At 38.2% G+C, this 19,915-nt stretch overlaps 1 protein-coding gene across 1 annotated transcript in view; it reads left to right on the forward strand.

The window, feature by feature from the left end:
* LOC128877364 (dual specificity tyrosine-phosphorylation-regulated kinase 2-like) overlaps positions 1 to 19,915 on the forward strand; it is a 404,332-nt gene that overhangs the window by 107,831 nt on the left and 276,586 nt on the right. Inside the window, exon 2 of the mRNA XM_054124609.1 lies at positions 15,850 to 17,713. Within this exon, the coding sequence (XP_053980584.1) occupies positions 16,184 to 17,713 (1,530 nt within the window). The 5' untranslated portion in view covers positions 15,850 to 16,183. The remainder of the gene's footprint in view (positions 1 to 15,849; positions 17,714 to 19,915) is intronic.

Below are 19,915 nucleotides of genomic sequence, written 5' to 3' on the forward strand. Positions count from 1 at the left end.
ATCCTTAGTAAAACACTAAAACCGGTATAGTTTAGTCGTGGCAAACAGAGTGGACCGTGTGGAGAGGTGGTATCCACTGATTAAGAACGCACGACAAATTGGACAGTATAAGTACACGCCTCCGGTTACCGTCAGACTCGAACGCGTAATTGTGTTAATCCTTTCAATTGCTATCGGGGGCTCGAAATTACGAGGAAGTTGGCTGCCCCGTCGATCGATTCGGTGCTTTTAAGTCAGTCGGTAGAACGAACGCGGAGCATTTACACGGAGAAATAGGTAACGACGCGTGAGAAAAAATTGAAAGCGTCTCGTGATTCAGGATCATTCGCTGGACTTCTTCCAGCTTGCAATTAAGCGAGAAACTTGTAGAATATCGTGAAACCATTCTAACGAGTCTTTTATTCCCTTTCTTCGCGCGAAATTACTTCATGAATGGACGAGTAGGAGAAGGTTATTCGAAGGGTAGAAATTTGTATAATAACGTTACTTATTGAATGTGTTTTCCACGTTGCTACGATTTCGCGGTACGTGGTCAATGTTGATTTTTAAGAATGCAAAGCTTGTATGGTGAAATGAAATTTTTAAGGAAGTTAGTAGGTGGAAGGTATATTTGAGTATTTCATATATTTATGGCATAATATTCATTAGGATAAACGATGATCTGTGTGGCGATAATTTCGACTAGCGTTCGTGTCCTCGTGAGAAATTAGATAATTTAATCTAGATGAAAAGAAGGGATTATATTTTAGTATTTTATATGTTTATAGCATGGCAGGAGTTAGAGTAACCGATAACTTCTAGCAGCATTCGTGCTCTACTTGAGAAATTACATAATTTAATTTAAATTCAGAAGGCAGTACCATGCGTGAAGAAACTCGAGATACAGGCTGGAAAAACTTCACATAAAAAAATGTTTACCTTGTTAATCACGTCGAACTATTCGTGAAATATTTCTTTTAATAGAAAATTAAATATTAAAATTGGTTTCATTATGCGCGTGTCATGTGGCTGAAACTGGATGTACCAGAAAAACAAGAAGAAACATGAATTATGGAGTTTGCTTATGCTTACTATATATGAATATTAACGATAAACTAAAAAGAAATCAATAAACCGGATTTTACTCTGTTTAGTGACTTATGATTGAGAATGTGTTTTATTGCAGTTATCGATTATTTATAAATAAAAATCCGTAATAACCGTAGTCCAAAACGACCAATCTATATTTCAATTTAACGTGATTTATTTTCTAGTTCTTAGAATAAATTTGTGAGTCAAAATTTGTTGAAAGAAAAATTTCTTTCGTTCGTTGTAACATTTAATAAATATAAAACTATATCCGGTACGAATATTCTGAATTCGTTTGGCAAAAGTAATTCAAAGAGTATACATATAATAATCGATTTATTATTTTGCATGCTTGCTTCTAATAATAATAGAACATTCTTTACAGTTAGACATACCTTCTCAGTCAAATTTATTCATAATATTTCCATCTTTGTCCCATTTTGAAATCAATTTTTCAAGGTTCTCTTTTGTTTTGATTGTCACTTTGATAGTTTAATCCTGATGCCTAAAAACTATCATTTAATGTAAACAAATTTCTCCAATGTACCGACAATCATTTAGGACTGATCGTATATTAAACGTAATGAATATCTAGGTAAAAAACCTTCGGATTAATTTCCTAGAATAATGAACAAACCATGGACGAATACAAAATGAGCCCAAAACTACTCCAGTGTCGCTCGGTGCTCCTGCTAATTTATCCACGACTATGCGCTAGGTCGTCAAGCGAAGACATACTTTTATTATGAAAAGTTTCACCGTTTTAATTACTTTTTCACCATTCGCCAACCACATTACCCGACAGAATGAAACGCGTGTCGACTCATCAACGACGTCCCAGCTTCAGGACCTTTCCCACACCGTTATCACGCCATTGTTTTATTCCGCGAACGATCCGTGCGTTTTTCCAGATGAGTGAATTAATGGGAACTGGGATAATAACACTCGACAGCTTCGACTCGCCTGCGGTCGAACATTATCCGTGATATAGAGGACAACGAACACAATAGTAAACTCTGCGAGCTATTATCCATCCCCAGCGTGATCTCTCGCTGATACAATCGCGTGTGTCTCTCTTATCCAAGTTCGTAATTTGTCCCACGTACAACGTCTCCTCGCTTCTTCGTGTCAATAATTGTTTATCGTTGTCCGTTAACGCGGCACGTTTCGATGGGTATTAATAGCTCGGACTCGTTGCTCGCTATCTGGCGTCTTGTAACCATTTTTCCGCTTTGATGTATCGTTCCTTCTTCTTGTATCGATGGAACACAACATCGTAAGTGTACCGAGCGATTGTAGGAACTGGGATGGGCGATTCGCGCGTACTCTCACCACCGAGTACAGAAATACGTGGCATGTATTCGTGAAATTTTAATATGAATGCAGTACGTAGGCGCAACTATGCAGTCACAATTTTGTTTCGATGGATTTTTATGTGTCAATAATTCCTGAGAACCTATGAAGATGTGTTGACTACGTAAATTGGTCAACCCTGTTGTTTTTATTAAATGGTGGAATCATGAAATTTTCTTTATGATGCATAACATGATTTTGGTTCTCTTAAGAGCCTTTTTGTACAGTTTCCAAGTTACTTTTCATTTTTGATGTACCTTCATGAGTGTCTCTGTACCTCGAGCTTGAATGCAAAATGACATTTGATTATAAATGAAAATATATATAAAGAGAGCTCCTAGAAAGAATTTTATTATTAAATTTCTTAGTAAGTACAATTCTTAATGCAATTGTTTAGGACTGTTATAATAATGTAATTATATATCGTGCGTACGTGTATATGAATTTTATGTAATTGTATTATTATATCAATGCTGAATAATTATTCTATAAACTTAACAAATAATGACACATAAGAATTCATTAGAACTATTTAATTTATCATGAACTATAGGAATACATATGTATACATTTTATTAATTAATTTCATAGTAGATATGATTCTTAGTATAGTTATTTAAGATTCACATACTAATGTAATTATACCAAGAATTTTAGAAATAACACAAAACAAGAATTCATTACCTCAATTTAATTCATCATTAAATATAAGAATGTATAATTACCAAATCGTAGAGCCATTGTGTAGGTACTCTATTATACATATGTACACATGTATTTCATGTAAAAAAAATATGAATTCTCTACATCTACCTAATTTACTATGAAATATAAGAGTACACACATAACCAGTTATATCGATCAATAGAATATGCAAAAGACCCGCTCGATAAAATTACTACCACGATAAAATCTAAATTGACTACGCTATTTGCTTAACGAAAAGTCCGCGTATTTTCACCTAACAAGTCAAACAGAAGTTTACGATGGCCACGAAGGGCTGAAAGACGGATCGTCATGCTAGGATCTCGTGTCCCACCGCGAACGCGCAGCTTCGGCTTAGAAACTTCCTACCGAACGATAATTGGTCGCCGGTATGGCAAGGTAATTAGGGACAATATAGATAAGTAATGCTGGAAGAGGCAATGGACGATCAGTACGTTCGAACGCGAAGGAAACACCGACGACGACGACGAAAAGTCGCCATTGGGAGGCGCAGAGGCGAAATAAAGACGCGTCGTTTGCGAAAGATCTATAGGCAGGGACATCTGTCGCGGCCTCGCGACAGACTTTCAGTCACGCGATGCAAACCTCCGGGAACTCGATTTATTGTGTTTTTCACGTGATACCAAGAAAACTTAAAAATATATATCCATTCCATACAGTACCGAGTCTTTCGAAATATAAATATTAATGCTTCAAAATACAAATATTTACAGCAATCAATGCAATGTGCAATTCCTACATGCCTCATAAGTAGACTGCGGATTTTTATGCATTTATAACGAATTTGAACATGCAAGAAACTAGAAAACCCACACAGTCTGCAAGAATATAAAAAATATCGAGAGTAACGTTCATATTATAATATTTGCAGAGCAAAATAGATTCCTATTTAGGTTAAATTTTTGTAGGTACGTTTGTCAAGATTTTATTTCGCATAAAGATACGCAGTGTACACATAAGTAAGCAACCAGAAATATTCATGTCTCTGTATCCTCTAGAAATATAATTTTTAATTCTAAATCTTCAAATCACCACATATACATTCTTTAACTTCCCCTAAAGCCTAAATTATTAAATTAAAACCTAAGAAATCTAAAACGCCAGCTTTATTCTGCTAGCTTAGTAAAGACAATGAGTGATTAAAGAAATATTGAGTCTGAGGATCCTCGATGGTCCCCGGATTGTCCAGCAGTTAAGGGGGTATTATCGTCTAGAAGTTTGTTTTTTCAGTAATTTTTAGGAATTAATTTTGGGAAAACTATCAAACCTACAGTACCAGGGTTTTTTATGCATAATAAAACACGTTTCAACTAACAACACAAATTTTTACGTGATACTTCATTGAAATCTATACAAGTTATACGCTGTTATGCAGGTTATGGCGTGAAACGCTCGTTCAATCGGGCGCACAAGCTGTGGCGGTTCTAGTCGTCTGTGACAGAAAAACAAATGTTTTTTTCAATCTGTATGAATGTAGTTATCGTCTGAACTAGAATTAAGTAAGTACTAAATTTTTTATCGGAATCGCAGCTGTTTGAAAATTAAGGTTTATGAGAGCAGGGCTATAATATTCAAGCTATCGGTATAATTCTAGTTCAGACCATAGGCGATGATGCCCTCGAAATGTGTGTAGAACCAGAAGTCAAAGTCGGTCCAATAGTTTTTGAGGAAAACGTGCGGCCGACTTGAAAAATGTCGTTTCGAGAAAAACGTGATTAAAGTTTGCCATACATTTAGCACTAATACTGGTGAACAACCTTTAAGCCTCTGTAACTATGAGAGCTCTACGAATTTGAAATTAATATTTTAGAGGCACTTTCTCAAAACCCCAAATAATAAGAAAATGCAAAAAAAAAAAATAAATCGAATTTTCGAAGTTTCTAGACGATAATACCCCCTTAAGAAACCACTTCCATAACATACAGCACAAATAGTCTGTAACAACCGAGAAAAGTCACCCGGTATCGACATTTCTACGTGGAATTGCTCGTTCTCGTGTGCTCGATCCTCTTTCGCAAAAGACATTGACGACGACTCGAAACGAAAGTAACGAACATCCCTTTCGATGTAAACGGGTTCGAGCGGTCTGAACGTTGAACTAGAAAACGGAGTTTCTCGCTACGACCCCACCCTTAGTCGATGAAATTAAGTCGCGACCGTTCCGTCTACTCTTCTCTATTACACCGTTGAAACTGCGTCCGCGTTTCTAATTATCGGTTGCGACGCTCAGGAGCGAGCTTCAATATTCCATTTCAGCCGTCCTCGACTTGCTCGCGTCGTAACTCGATGAAATTTCTTTTCCATGCTCGCTTCTCTATCGAAATCGTCACGCTCCGTGGGATAGATCCCTTGAAATGTCGTCGAAATTCGATCGATCGATTTATTAAGAGGACGAACCACTGAAAAAGTACTTTTAAGAGAGGTGTATTCAAAAAATGCTTGGAAAGAAATTACGCGAGAAATTGTTTTGAAGCTTTCAGTATGTTTTATCGAGCATATAAACAAACAAATATCGATCTTGTATTGTCGTTGACATAGGGTTACTCGAGGGTTACTTCTGCAGCGTGCGCGAGTAAGCATTGCAGGAGAAACAAACACTGATGATTTGTTGACAGTTTTGTGATTACGAGGTATCTGAAATTTTCTTGAACTAGATACGTATGGCTATGACCTAGGTATCAAAAGGTAGATACAATACTCTCAATGGAAAGTCGTTGAAAACCCCTAAATAAACGCACATCTGAATTTTCAATAATAAAAACGAAGAGTTGTTGTACCAAAGGATACACAGTATTTTTAATAAACGTGCAAACAGCTATTTCACCTAACCAACAGTTACCTATCGAAAATCGCGAGTGGCAGTTCCGACGACAGTCGCAATAACGCGACGACACAGCAGAAACGTGACAGCGCATTTGCGCTCTGGATACATCCCGTCAACCTGGTTAAAGTAATTGGCCAGAATCTTCAGCCGTGACTAATTGCACGCCCGATATGTACAATAAACGCCGCTCTGCTGGTTCGTTCGCTTGCCCAAGATTTCGTTGCGAAAGAAATTTGAAAGCTCTTCCTTCGCGTCCCGGGAACTGATTAATTTTGAAAGGCGACGAGTTACGTGAACGCGACTAAGGAAAACGCGCAGCAAACCGAGGAGGTTCCCGTGCAACGAGATATTACACCACCGAACGAGCCATCGCCATTTATTTCCTCTTACTTTCACAGGTAAATCCGATTCCGAGTGCGAAGCAACCTCTGCCAGTGTGCATCGAGAGGAAAGCGTGGCCAAAATGTTGGAAATAAATATCGGTTGGTAGGGTGACAAATTCCAGTCACGAAAGTAGTTAATCAAGCATAGTTTGAATGGTAATCGCCAGACCATTGCTTGGGAGAGATAAATTTACAGTGACAGATAGAAAAGTTGAGCTTATTGGCAAATTTATTTCACACAAGATATTTAATTTTATTTATATTATATTATACGTTTCATTTTATTTCGTGCAGGTTTGCTTAGAGAAATAATATTACAAAAATATTTTAAGTAAAGAAAATAACTTCGTTGGGCTGATATGTAAGGAAATAATTAAAATATCAATTTGAGATTTTTGGATCTGAATATAATTCAGCTAGATTTGCCTTCCTATAAATGATCGTAAATTTCGCATCCCTAAAAGCAGAATAATTACGGTCGAAATGGTTATAAATATTGAATTTTGTGTAAAACGTGAAGGTAGTTGTAAAATCCTTGGCAAAAGTACAGAGAGACAGAAAAAATGATTGAAAAGTTGGTGGTACATATGTATTATCCATCATAACTACGTATGCTAATCATTCTGGCAAGCAAGAACTATAACTAAACCAGGCATTAAGTAATAAGAGAAAAATATTTTGCACGAGAAAAATACTACATTTTTATGATTTTATGATCGATGAACTTTCTAGGATTTATATAGCAAAAACGTTAATATGTTCGAATTACAATTGTGTTCCTTTGTTCGAAAGACCACGTTCCGCTTTTGAAAATCCACATTCATTAGAAATAGAAATCGCTGGTTATACAATAATATCCTAACGCAAGTTTTGTACGGTTTGTGAACATTCTAGCGCTCCCCGCATTTGGTCACGTAATTCAATTGAATTTTCTATTTCTTACTTTTGAATGTAACCACCTGTTAGAATAGGAGAAGTTTCTTTAATTTTCAAACAAACATGTTTGAATTTTTTCCAAAGCCGAGACCTATCTAATTGAACGCTGAAACGTGAGTCAATTAATTTTCGATGAAGAACCAAAACCAGTGACTCACACTTCCTGACCTCTCCTTGTAAGATATCATTAAGGTGAAAACTTTGAAGTGCAGTTTAATGAATTGTTTCATTATATATTTCATTATATTATTTAATTAGCCTTTAATTTTCATAAATTATGACCGTTGTTTTCTTCGATAGCTCACATTATGACAGTTTTCCCTTAGTTCTATCATACGATGAACTAAAAATTGTAACGAATCCATTGATTTTACACCTTCATAGTCAGATATGTGAAATCCTGCTGTAGCTTAATTTTTCAATTTCCTTTGAAATTAACACCGCTATAATCCTCAACCCAGTACCACGCTAAAACTCCACTTTCAATCTAAAGTAAGCTCTGCAGGTCTCCACAATTTTCAGTAAAAACAACACAATTCTAAATTAACTAAATCGAACATAACAAAAATCGTTTATATTAGATTAATCATATTAATTCGAAATCAGCGCGGTGCCTAATTCTCTATAACTTCAAAATTTATTAACAGACGTACGACTAAAGATCTAATTATCGAAATAATTTCCATTATCTCCTACCTACTTAGGCCACCTTTTGAGCCACTGATTAACACTAAACCTACCGACGATCATTTGTAACTATTTTTACTATGATGTGACAAATGACCGATTTTTCAATTAAATGCAAAAATATTTCGCGTGAAACTAAATTGAATAATGCATAAAACAATTGTATAAAATTCATACATTACGTATAAGAACTGTAAAGAAACGTTTGAAATGGTCATTTGGTCAATCGTGGTAGGTTTAGCGTTAATGTCATTGGGGAAAATGCTCTCGGTAGTTTTAATGCATACATTTCGATCACTGAACATTCTCTCTTTTCTCGATCCAACCAAAACAGGTGTAAAAATCACTGTCCTAAACAGTGGCCGCGAAGGCAGATAAGAACCACTGTTCCAAAGCCTCGCGTCCGTCCAGCTCGCCATCCGTTGGCGAACAATGACGAACGACAGTTTTGAGAATCGCGTATAAGGCGATCGTTCGACGCGCATATGCATGAGCCACCGTATAAACATCCGTCGGGTTCGAAAAGCGCCTGCTTCCTTTCTTCTCTCTCTTCTCGATCCTTTATTTTCCCTCCATTTTTTCTCCTCTTCCTTTTTTTTTTTTACCCTGTCGTTTCAATTGCCTTCGACGATGGCTCCGAACGGTGGTTCGTTTCGCGGTACGAAACACTCGATGCGTTTTACACACAACCCGCGGCTCGTTCTCCTTGCTTTCATGCACTGAATGCTATACGGTTCTGCGGTTTCTAGGATGATCCGCATCGCGCCGCTCAAAAAATTCGGTCAAGTCGGCGGATTAATTAAACGCCGGTTTGCGTTTCGCCAGGTAACTCCGTGAAAGCGCGGAATTTTCGCGTGCAACGAACGGAGAGAACGAGAGAGGGAAAGGGCTGGGAGAGACCGAGATGGGACGTTTTTCCATTTAAACGATGCTGGTTAATGACTGCATTAGAATTGCAAGCGGGCTTAGCGAGATCGCGATCTCGAACGTAGCGGACGTCGGAATTAAACCGCAGAAAGTCGTGTCTTTGGTTCGTCGCTCAGAGCGAAGGAGGGAACGAAGGCTCCTTCGTCTTTTGGAGCAGACGAGGCGTGACGGATCGCCAGGTATGAGCAAAGTTTAAAGGATGGGAGACTCGAGTAAAATGGAAAAAGGAAAATTGGTTTGTTTTATTCCATGAACAAATGCAGTTGATCCTTGACGCTTTACTAGTCATTTTTATTTCAATGATAAATGATTTATACGTTTCATAATTGCATATATATTTTACGTTCATATTAATAAAAGTACAGAGATAAATAAGGTATGGCGATATTTTTTTCTCTTTCTAATGATGGGACTGTTTTCTAATAATGTTTAATATGATCGCTCTTCACATATTTGCTCTTTATAAATTCTACTTTCTTTTCAACGAATACCGAAAGAATCCTTGCTCATCTTTCTCACAAACTTGTCTCTTCCTTTCCTTAAAAATAAATCAACGCATGCTCTCAACGTTGCGTGTACTATTCCCCCAGGAACCTACCATCTGAAAGCACTTTTATTGAAATCGGCGTCCGCCGTTATTTGTACCTCTTCTAGTCCCCGTTCGATGTGGTATTCGTATCCGACGTTCCGGAGCGCGTTTTCTCGAAAATATCCGGCGCAAGGACAAAGAGATTGCTCGCTTCTACTTGTAGTTAGTGTATACGTGTTGAAATCCCCCTCTCGGCCACCGCTCCCCCGCTGTGAAAGAACGCACTGAGGCAATAATAGCTCGCGCAGATACGAGCGAGCATAGTAGAAAGTATAGGGCCGGCGTATCGACGTCTAATTGGTATCGCGGAACGGAATTAAAATGAAGTTCTCGCTCGGATTCGCTGGCTATATCCCATTAGGTGGCATTGTTGTTGCGACAGCCGCACGGTTTCGCAATGATGCAGTGAACTTTTATCCGCGCGAACGGCCTTGCCTTTTTACATCAGCGTCGGCCGCGTGTAGGTGTCACTTACTTTCGGTGCCTTGAAAAACCTTTCACTGTTTTGCACCTACATAGACACGCGGTAGACGGCCGCGTGCCGTTGCCATAAAGTCAGAGAAATCTTGGGGAGACGTGTAACTTGTTCCATATAGCCGTTACAATCGGTGAATTCCATTTCGTTTGGAACGACGTCGCCGATTACCGCCGCGACACGTAGTCGCGGAAAACGACATTCCTGGTAGAAAAAAACGAGGAACCTTTGTGGGGGGGGATGTGATAATTTAAACATTCCTACAGGAGCTTGTAGTTGGAGGGTTTTAGAATGTAGAAAAAATATGAAGGAAGGGTGTATGAAGTACCGCGAGAATTTTAAATTATTATGGTTTGCTCTAGAGTTCCATGACGTTGAAACGAAAAATATTTTTCGTATCCATTATGTACGTGAATAGGCATGAATGAGAATTTTTGTACAAAAATCAACGAATGTTTGAGCAGAACGGAATAATTTAAAAATTCTTGCGGCAACTGTAGGTGGATGCTTTTAAGATATAGGAGAAAAATGGTGCAAACATGTTCAAGTAAATAGACACTGAAATCCAGTCACTTTCCGCATTTAGAGTCGCCATACTGAATTCGCCATTTTGAATTTCTAAATTTTTAGTTCAGATTTGGATTCAGCGACCCCAAAGACATCTGTATACCAAATTTCATCCAGATCGAATCACTTTTCGTACTTTTGTCCGCCATATTGGATCCGCCATTTTGAATTTCTAAATTTTGAGTTCAGATTTGGATTTAGCGGACCCAAAGACTTTTGTACACCAAGTTTCATCCAGATCGAATTAATTTTCGTATTTTTGTCCGCCATATTGGATCCGCCATTTTGAATTTCTAAATTTTGAGTTCAGATTTGGATTTAGCGGACCCAAAGACTTGTGTACACCAAGTTTCATCCAGATCGAATCAATTTTCGTATTTTGGTCCGCCATATCGGATCCGCCATATCGGATCCGCCATCTTGAATTTTTAGATTTTGAATTCAGATTTAGGATCAGCGACCCCAAAAACCCCTGTATACCAAGTTTCATAAAAATCTTTCAAAAAGAACTCATTAAATATTCAAGACAAACACTGTAAAGGTTATTGTCAACTTTTTCCAGGAAATACTACGCTAGACAATGTGTTTACAATTTTTACTACTTTACTACGTGATGCGTACGCATTTCCGGCAGTATATAGGTCACTGGGTCAGTCATCATTCATAAATATCTATTTAATAGGAAACTGTGAAGTGTCGTGACTCAGGGTGGAGTCATCCGATTCGATTCTAACAAAATTTAAATTAAAGAGCTTAATTTCTATTATATCTATATTCTATTTCTATATTGTTACATACTTTTAAATAATTGTTTTTTGTGCAACCTAAACATTTCCTTGACCACTTTCTGTATATTTTTCCTTTATTCTATTATAGAAATATTTATGTACAAGCCACCATAAGAGTTTTTACAAAAGATGTCATAAGGTTAAAATATTTTTTCACGTTAAATTTTTGTCACTCAGATTTAAAAGTCTCTGATATTTTCAAAAATATTTTCGTCGTTATTCCCATTTCCATAGCCATAATATTGTATTTAGTTAAAGGGGGAGGAATTTATCCCCATAAGATATGTTAACCTTTAGATGACATTCTCTTGAACTATTCTTATAAAACAATTTAATGGACAGTTGCGGTATGTGCGTTCAATTTATTCTAGAAAAATTCTTGTAAATACCATCGTTACATCACCTTCCGTTCACAAATAGTTTACAGTTATGATTGTTTTTCCTTTATTCTGCATCAATATAATTTCCCATCATACCCATAAACTCACGAGTTTATGAGGATGGATCTTGAGGTAGTCACTTGAAAGTAAATACATAATATATGGGTAAATGTTTTTTTTTTTTATAGTAACTGTAATACTATAGACGAGAATATGGTATTTTTTATTTTGTTTGCTTTTAAAGTCGTTAATTTTGAAATCTTGGGAATTGTGACCTTATCCCTTAAGTAGGTACATGGGGTCTGGAAGACATGCACAGTATCTACTTCTATTAATAAATGAACAATTACAATCATAAATTAATTATAATCAATTATAATATACTTAAAGCAAAACTATAATAGATGAAACAAAATTCCTTCCATAAAAACTAAGTATGTTGATGATAGCTTTTAGATTAATAATTTTCTATCAGAAAAATATTCAAATATCACGTATCTACTTGTATTAATAAATGGACATAGCAATCATAGATTAATTATAATCAATCGTACATCGTTTCTAGGTGTTCAGTTTACCTTTTCAAATTGTGTTTTTAGGTATAAAATCGTGATTCTACACTTTTCCTGTTATACCTAACATCATAATAAAATTGTTCTTGCAGACGTAACAGAAAAACAATACACGAGGAGCTTATGTGTTCCCCACTCAAGAATTGAATTAGCCCAAAAATGATCAAGCTTAGAGTTTATACAATTTTTAATTAATCCTCTCTGCGTAAAGGAAAAAACAGGTACCAGCGTTTGTCGGATCGAAGTATGCCACCTGCCCAGCGAGGCAACCAATGTCACCAATGTGCACATACATATACGTGAATCGTATCGACGAACCTAACACTGGCTCGCCCGCACCCGAGGGAATTTTAATTAGCACGCGAATTGCGTCCGAGTGTCGAACCCATCGTCTCGATAGTGCACGAGAACTCGACGTCCATTCAACGCTCCTCCTCCCAGTGGTTTCTCGACCACAAAAAGGCCCCAGGGCTCGACGCAACACCAAAAGTTGGCTTTGCGCTTCCTCCGCAACTTTTTGCAAACGGACCACTCGAGAACGATGCGATCTGCCGCCACGTGAAACGAATATGGGAGCTTTGAGCTACCACCAGACGATTTCGACGAACGTCACTCGCGTTAATTGGGACCCAAACTCCGCTAATTGGAGAATAATTAAACGTGCACGAATAATGATGTATCTGAAAACCCTAACCGTAGATAACCCTTGAATTACGAATCACCACCTCTGCGATCATCTATGAATTTATTTCGTTTGTGTTCTTGTATCTCGAACCTCCCCCAGTGCTTCTTTTTAACGCGGCTGCCATTAGTCTTAAGTTGATGAGCATGGAAACATACGTCGCTGCGAATTTTCATTGAATACTCCGTACCAGTGTTGGGCAATATATAACCCGTGATTATGGTTATCGAGTAATCATTAATCGTCGTTAATGGACAGCATTCGTGGTTGTAGAGTTCGAGCGTGCAGTTTAAATTAAATCGATTTCGATTTTGTCGGTCCTGTTTGGTGGGTACATTTGTTCTGTAATATTGGTAGGAATGCAGTTTCCAAATTTTATTGTTGGAGTTTATCGGGAAATATATTTTTCATATTGTGAAACTTAGTTTCAACACAAGCTGTATATTTTTTAAATTCTATTTTGAAATACATTCTTTTTAATTTCATTATGAAATTGTATTATAAGACTCGTATTTCTAATTTTATTACGTAATATACTTTATAAATTTGATTATCAAATTTGATTATAGAATACATTTCAATCACTTTATTACACAACTCTAAACATGTATTTTTACCAATAAACGGAACATTTGTATCGAACAGAACGCAGATCAAGCTCGAAAACGTTTCAGTTTTAATAACGAGCTCTGTCACTATGACATTAATGACGTTCATTATCTTAATAAGACTATTTTGTGATCTTGTACGTAAAACGATTAATCAGTAATCATGATTAATGATTATTAAATAATCAAACACGATCGTTTTTTGAGAGATTTGAAATTACCGATTGCAGTTTAAAGGCGCAGGTTATGATGACTCATTAATCTGCCAATTGTAAATGGTTATCACAATAGTAATCAGAGAATAATCACTGCCCAACTCTGTTCCATATATATCATGGCCACCAAAAACAATATTCTTTACATGTGATTCATATGGCGTCTACTGACATAAACGTTCTTAGAAAATTCGTGCAGTGCAAATATGAGTAAGTCTTTGAAATTTACAGGATGTGTCAGTACCTACAGTCACATTAACCAACTTATTATTTATCGAGTTCAGGAAAAACTGATTAAAAAATCATGTTCTCTCAAGCATTTTATTTGAAAGATATTTCAACTATCAAAATTTACTGTCTTCTTCAGTACTTCCTTCAGTTTTATAATATGATAAACAATTACGTTAAAAAGACAACTTTTTTTTACCTTCACAAGGTAAAAGAAATACGTACAAGAAAATTCTTTTTGCAACATTATTCTAATATCACTCACGACTTACATATTCTTTATTATATTATAAAAAAAATGTAAAGGATTCTGTTTCCCAATCGCTATCGAGTGAAACATATTTTTCACGAAATACCTTTACATAAAATCAATAAATAACAAGTTATTCCAGTTATTGAATTATTGAAAGTTACTGACTCGCCCCGCGTAACAAGGCTGAGAGTATAAGTAAATGTTTCATCGAGCGTTCTCAGGGGACAGTATTGGTCCATTAATAGGAAATCGAATTTTCGAAGAGCATTTCAGTAGACGCCTGGCCCGAGGCATCGGCCGCAAAACGGCCTTCATCCTTCACCGATCTCTGGCAAATCGCCTCGCTGCAACATTTTTCCATCGTTCTTTCCCCTTTTCCCTCCATGTGCGTGCTCCCCGAAGTTCAATCAACGATCGCGTACATTTTTCATACATTTCAAAGTGGAAAAATACCGCTTCCATCGCTATACACTTTTCCCCTGTTCATTATGTGATTACGTCAGGGCGACGAACTTTTTATAGCGTTTGAACATTTTTATTTCGAAGATGTGTATGCAATATCATCGAGTGCTTTATGTATTATTTAGAGGTGCACGTATCGAACTAGAGGTGTACTAAATTTTATTTAAAAATATCGAGTTGCGCAGAAGTTATGGCTAGTTGTGTGGACTATGTCTGGATTGGCGGAAATGTATGTGATATGATTACACTGAGGGTTTGAGGATATTCGTAACGTATGAGGAAATGAGAAATTTATTGTTAATTAACGTACGGAGTTTTTTTACTTTGGAAAACTTTTCATATTTGAGTAGAAAAGAGAAACAAATTTGGAAAAAAAAACTGATTAAAAATTTAAGATTTAATGGTTAGGTACGATTTCTACCAGTCCAGACAAAATGGTTCCACATTTTTGGTCATAAATTTGACGCAAAAAATCATTTTTTAATCAAATTTACTTACCTTGAATCGATATGTGAAGTTTTTGTAGACATTTCGGTTGCCCTTTTCATAACTCTTCTTTGATATTAACATATCTATAATAATTATAATGGGATAAAGACTTCTGAACCTAAATGAAAAGACATAAACACAGGTAAAAATCAGAGATCGATACATTGAAAAATATAAATATAAAGATCTTTCTATTTTTCACTCTTGCTTTCTGATATACATCTGTGTTTATACCTCTTCATGTATGTTTATACATTTTTCCTTGACGTGATTATTATTTATATTTAAATACTTGGAGGAGGCTTCAAGAATGTCTAGAAATGCTTACCACATACCTACAATACATATGCATAACATTGTTTACCTCCACACAGAAACGAAGAATAAACAACTACCTTTCCTCGACAATCATAATTAAAGAGCAATCATACCTATCACATTTCATACCATTAATTAAAGTTCCACGTCTGTCTTCTCCAAAGATGTTTAAATGCCACCTTCCAACTCCGCCACGTCGCCCCTCGATCATACGATATATATCATACCCCCCCTCCCCACGCTTCGTCGCTTCGATTTGTTGTTCGCCGTTTTCTTTTGAGTTTGCTAGCCCCTATCCTGTTCCTACTTTCTGTTTCAGATTTCGTACGAACCGTCTGCGTACGGTACGAAAGGCACCGAGACCGACGAGGATGTAACCGTGACGGCTGCCCGTTCACGAGAAATCGCATCGAGGATGTGCAGGAAAGAGCCAAAGTACACGGAAAGGGAAGTTTACACCTCGAGTATCTCTTATCGTCGCGCGCCGCCGCAGGAACAATCGACAAAGATCACTGCCGGAGTAATGACGAGCTAGAAAGCGCACATCGATCCGTCCGCGCGCGTCCGTCCCCGTGAAATCGCTCCAGCGATCGAGAAATCTCTTTTCCACCGCCGCTTCGAGATCAAAGACTGACTATATCAAAGAGGGAAAGATGTTGGGAGTGAGTCAACCGGGGAATCCGCCCTCGAGCTTGCGACACTCGGCGAGCTTCTCTTGTCTGCAGCGCAGTACCGCGGGCGAGGGACATCGGGCGAGGACCTCGACGCTGTTGCAACAGCCCAGCCTGCAGTTGAGCGGCAGTCACCATCAGTACTCTGGTCAGACGTCGTTGTTACAACCGAACACCGGCACCGTTCAGCATCGAGTGGAGGCCCTGGAGTCCATCCAGGACAGCAACGATTACGGTTTCGTGAAGGTCAGGCCGCGTCTACGAAGCACGAACGCTACCCTTTACCACGAAGAGGAGGTAGCCGCCCAGAAGAGCGCGTTATGGGATCGCGACGCCTCGGCGTTCAGCGACTGTGAGTGCGACACGAATTTCCGCGACTGCTCGCTCAAAGTTAAGGACCACCGCGAGCACTCGCCGAAAGGCGCCTCGAAGAACCAGAATCCCCTGAGGGGGGCCCTGATACTTTTCACCTCGACCTCGTCGTGGTGGAAAGCCAGGCAACGGGAGGACCAGCTGAACGCCAGCTCCAACGACCGCGCTCTGACAACGACGACCACCGTGTCGTCGTCCGAGCGAAAGTGGTCCAGCACCTCGATGGCCTCGCCCTCGAACGAAAGAAAGTGGCCGGCGGTGACCTCGCCCGCGAACGACCGGAAGTGGTCCGTGGGCAACAGCGCGCTCACGTCCCCAGCGAACGACAGGAAGTGGACCAGATCCTCCGTCTCGTCCAACTCCACCAGACAGCTGGACAGGACGTGGCGGTCCCTGGGCGCCCTGCTCAGGGCTCCCACGGGCAACGGTTCGCACGCCGTGCACCACTCGATGTCCCACAACATGAGCGTTTCCATGATCGAGGCCGATCAAGTCCGGGAGGATACGCGCGGCTCGAGTTACAAGTCGTCGCGTTACAGCAGGGACATTTACAGGGAAAACGGGGAGTTTGGTCAGACGGGACGTTCGAAGGTGAACCGAGTCAAGACGGTCAGGATGTACCAGGACGGGGGGGAGTCGACGGAGAGGGACGTTGAAGAGAGACATCTTCCTACTATACATCAGTTCGAGGACGAGTGCATAGGGGTGCCGAATCGCGAGGGTGTCTGCAAAACCGAGCAGCCCGCCGCCGAAACGCGCACAGCGTCTACGAGATCCAGCAGAGCTCAGAGCTTCTACCTGCTGGACGATTTTCTGCGACCCCAGCCGCAGCAGAACAAGTGCATGTTGAACGTTTACCTGTCGCCGTCGCACTCAAAGACTGGGAATGATCACGTCAGATCCGCCGAGGTGAAGCAGCACTCCCAGGGGAACGTCACAAACATAACGCCGCCGAGACGTCATAATTCCAGCTCGGATAGCCTCGAGGTCGCGACCAGTCCTCTTCCGCCACCTGTACCGCCCCCGCCGCCGCAGGTCACCACGCGGGACAGAGAACGGGGCGAGAATTTCAAGGAAAAGGACGCGTGCCCGTGCAAAATGTGCTGGACCAATATGCAGCAGAGATCTTTCGTAGACGAGGTAAGTCCCTCGAGGGGAGGAATAACTTCCGAGAGGATTGTACGTGTTTTTTCGCGACGACGGGAAAAAGTTCGTTGGCTTCCGTAGCTTGCTTGGAGTCTTAAAGAGTATTAATATCCTCTTTGATAGAGGAGTTCTTAAGAAAATGGAATTTTACGTGCGTCTATGGCTTGATAACGAGGGGAGCTGAGATTATGTCTGTATCCTCGTTCGCAGATTATGGATGGTATTAGATTGTCCCGAAAGTTTCTTTCGCGAGTTGCACTCAATTATTTTATGTGGTCGTGTTTATATAAATAGACAATGTAATTTCATAGGTATCCATGTTGTAACAGTAATGGAGCAAAATGAATCGTGCACAATTCAGTAATGTAACATAAAACATAAAATATTGTGCATGTATTACTTATTAATACGTTGACTGCCAGAGAAATATTCTTGAAAATTTCTGCTAGGATTAAATATTATTCAGACTATTGGAGACTACATAATCAAACATCTGTCGTGGTATTTATTTTTGTAACTTCATCAAAATACACGAATTTCATTTAAATTCATTTCCCGTGAAGCTTAACTTTCAGAATTAATGTTTTTAGTTCTCGAGTGAAAAGTACTGTCACCCACATATGGGTGACGTGGCGATCAACGTGTTAATAAAGCGAAAGAAACATTTGGGGCAACCTTGTACCTTTGACAGAGTTTCGTATGACCAGTTAATTTGCTCTAATTCGAGCATTTTTATTTTTCGGTTACCTGTGTCAGGGTCATTTTATAGTATAGTTAATGTGAAAGCAGATGGGATTAGGAAAAAGATTATTAAAGGGTTATCTGTGAGTGAAATGATGTAGTCTAGGGGCAATTTTAAAGAGGGGTGAGAGATAAAGTATACGTCAGAGTGAAATGGTAATTTCTTTATTCGAGTGGGATGCAACTCTATTGCATTTATTCATGAGATAGAATAAAACGAAGTGATTGATAAAAGAGGTGTGACGTTATGCATGAAACGTAATTTTTATGTAATTTCTTTAAGTCAGTTTTACAGTGAAAGAAAAAATAGAACTGTAGAGAGTAATAGCATGTCCTTAAGCATGTTATGCTCATTGCTAAAAATGTCCATTCAACGTTTTTTCAAACAAATACATTTGCTAGTTATTGTATCACGAAGTGAGAAAATTACATTTGAAATTCACGCCACTTTTTTAATTGAAACTCATTTTATTCAGAAGTAGCTTTTTTTTTTTAATTTGAACCGATATTCATTGTTATTGACATCCAAAATGTAACTACTCTTCACTTCTGTGTTAAATCGACTGAACACAATATTACATCATATTGTTACTCGCAGAACATCATATCTTTATTATTAAATATGCTTTTTATTTTATCTTTGGCTGAAGAATCATTAGAAGAATCATTCACAATTCGTAAAGCCTATGTACTACATGTTTTGAATCAGCAAATAAGTAGTGTAGTATATTGGAATCAAATTAATAGAATAGAGCAAGTCACGATATTTTTACAATACACTTATTGAGTAGTTTTGTTTTGTTCATCAATTCTAATACTTTTGTTGATTCAGACATCCACAAATTGTTTACTATGTAGCATTAGAAATACAATATTATTTTGCATGTAATATAAAACTATATTTTTATTTTGCATATTTTATGTTACATGTAATTCGATTTCATAATATTGCTAAGAAACAAGAACGATCCTTATCTTCAGGTGTAGACGTTAGATAGAAAACAGTAATTGATTTAATTAATATTACGGTGTCGAAATGTGTGCTTATTAACAGGTTACGATATTGCAGAAAAATGGTGGAATAGTGAGTGACTCAACAGGGAATGTTCTATATTCATAACTGCAGTAGACGCAACTACTGGTATCGATCTAACTCTGACTTTTTGACTTGTAGCTAGGGCATGTCTGTAAAAATTTATCTGCAATGGGCCACTGAACCTAAAACGAAGCTCTACTGTTACTATTGTTAGGAAAACGAATTGCATTTTGCGTAAATGAATTGCGTAAAAATTATATGATTAAACGAACTTACCTAAGTGAAGTTTTTTCATGTACTTATTATTATTTCAAACATTGCAGACAGATATAAATTACTCATAATTACTAAAGAAAAGGATTATCACATTTATTTGATACAAATATAATAGAGGTTATAAATAGAGTATACAAAATAAT

Source organism: Hylaeus volcanicus, chromosome 1 (genome assembly GCF_026283585.1).
Source record: "Hylaeus volcanicus isolate JK05 chromosome 1, UHH_iyHylVolc1.0_haploid, whole genome shotgun sequence".
In the NCBI taxonomy this organism is placed as follows: Eukaryota; Metazoa; Arthropoda; class Insecta; order Hymenoptera; family Colletidae; genus Hylaeus; species Hylaeus volcanicus.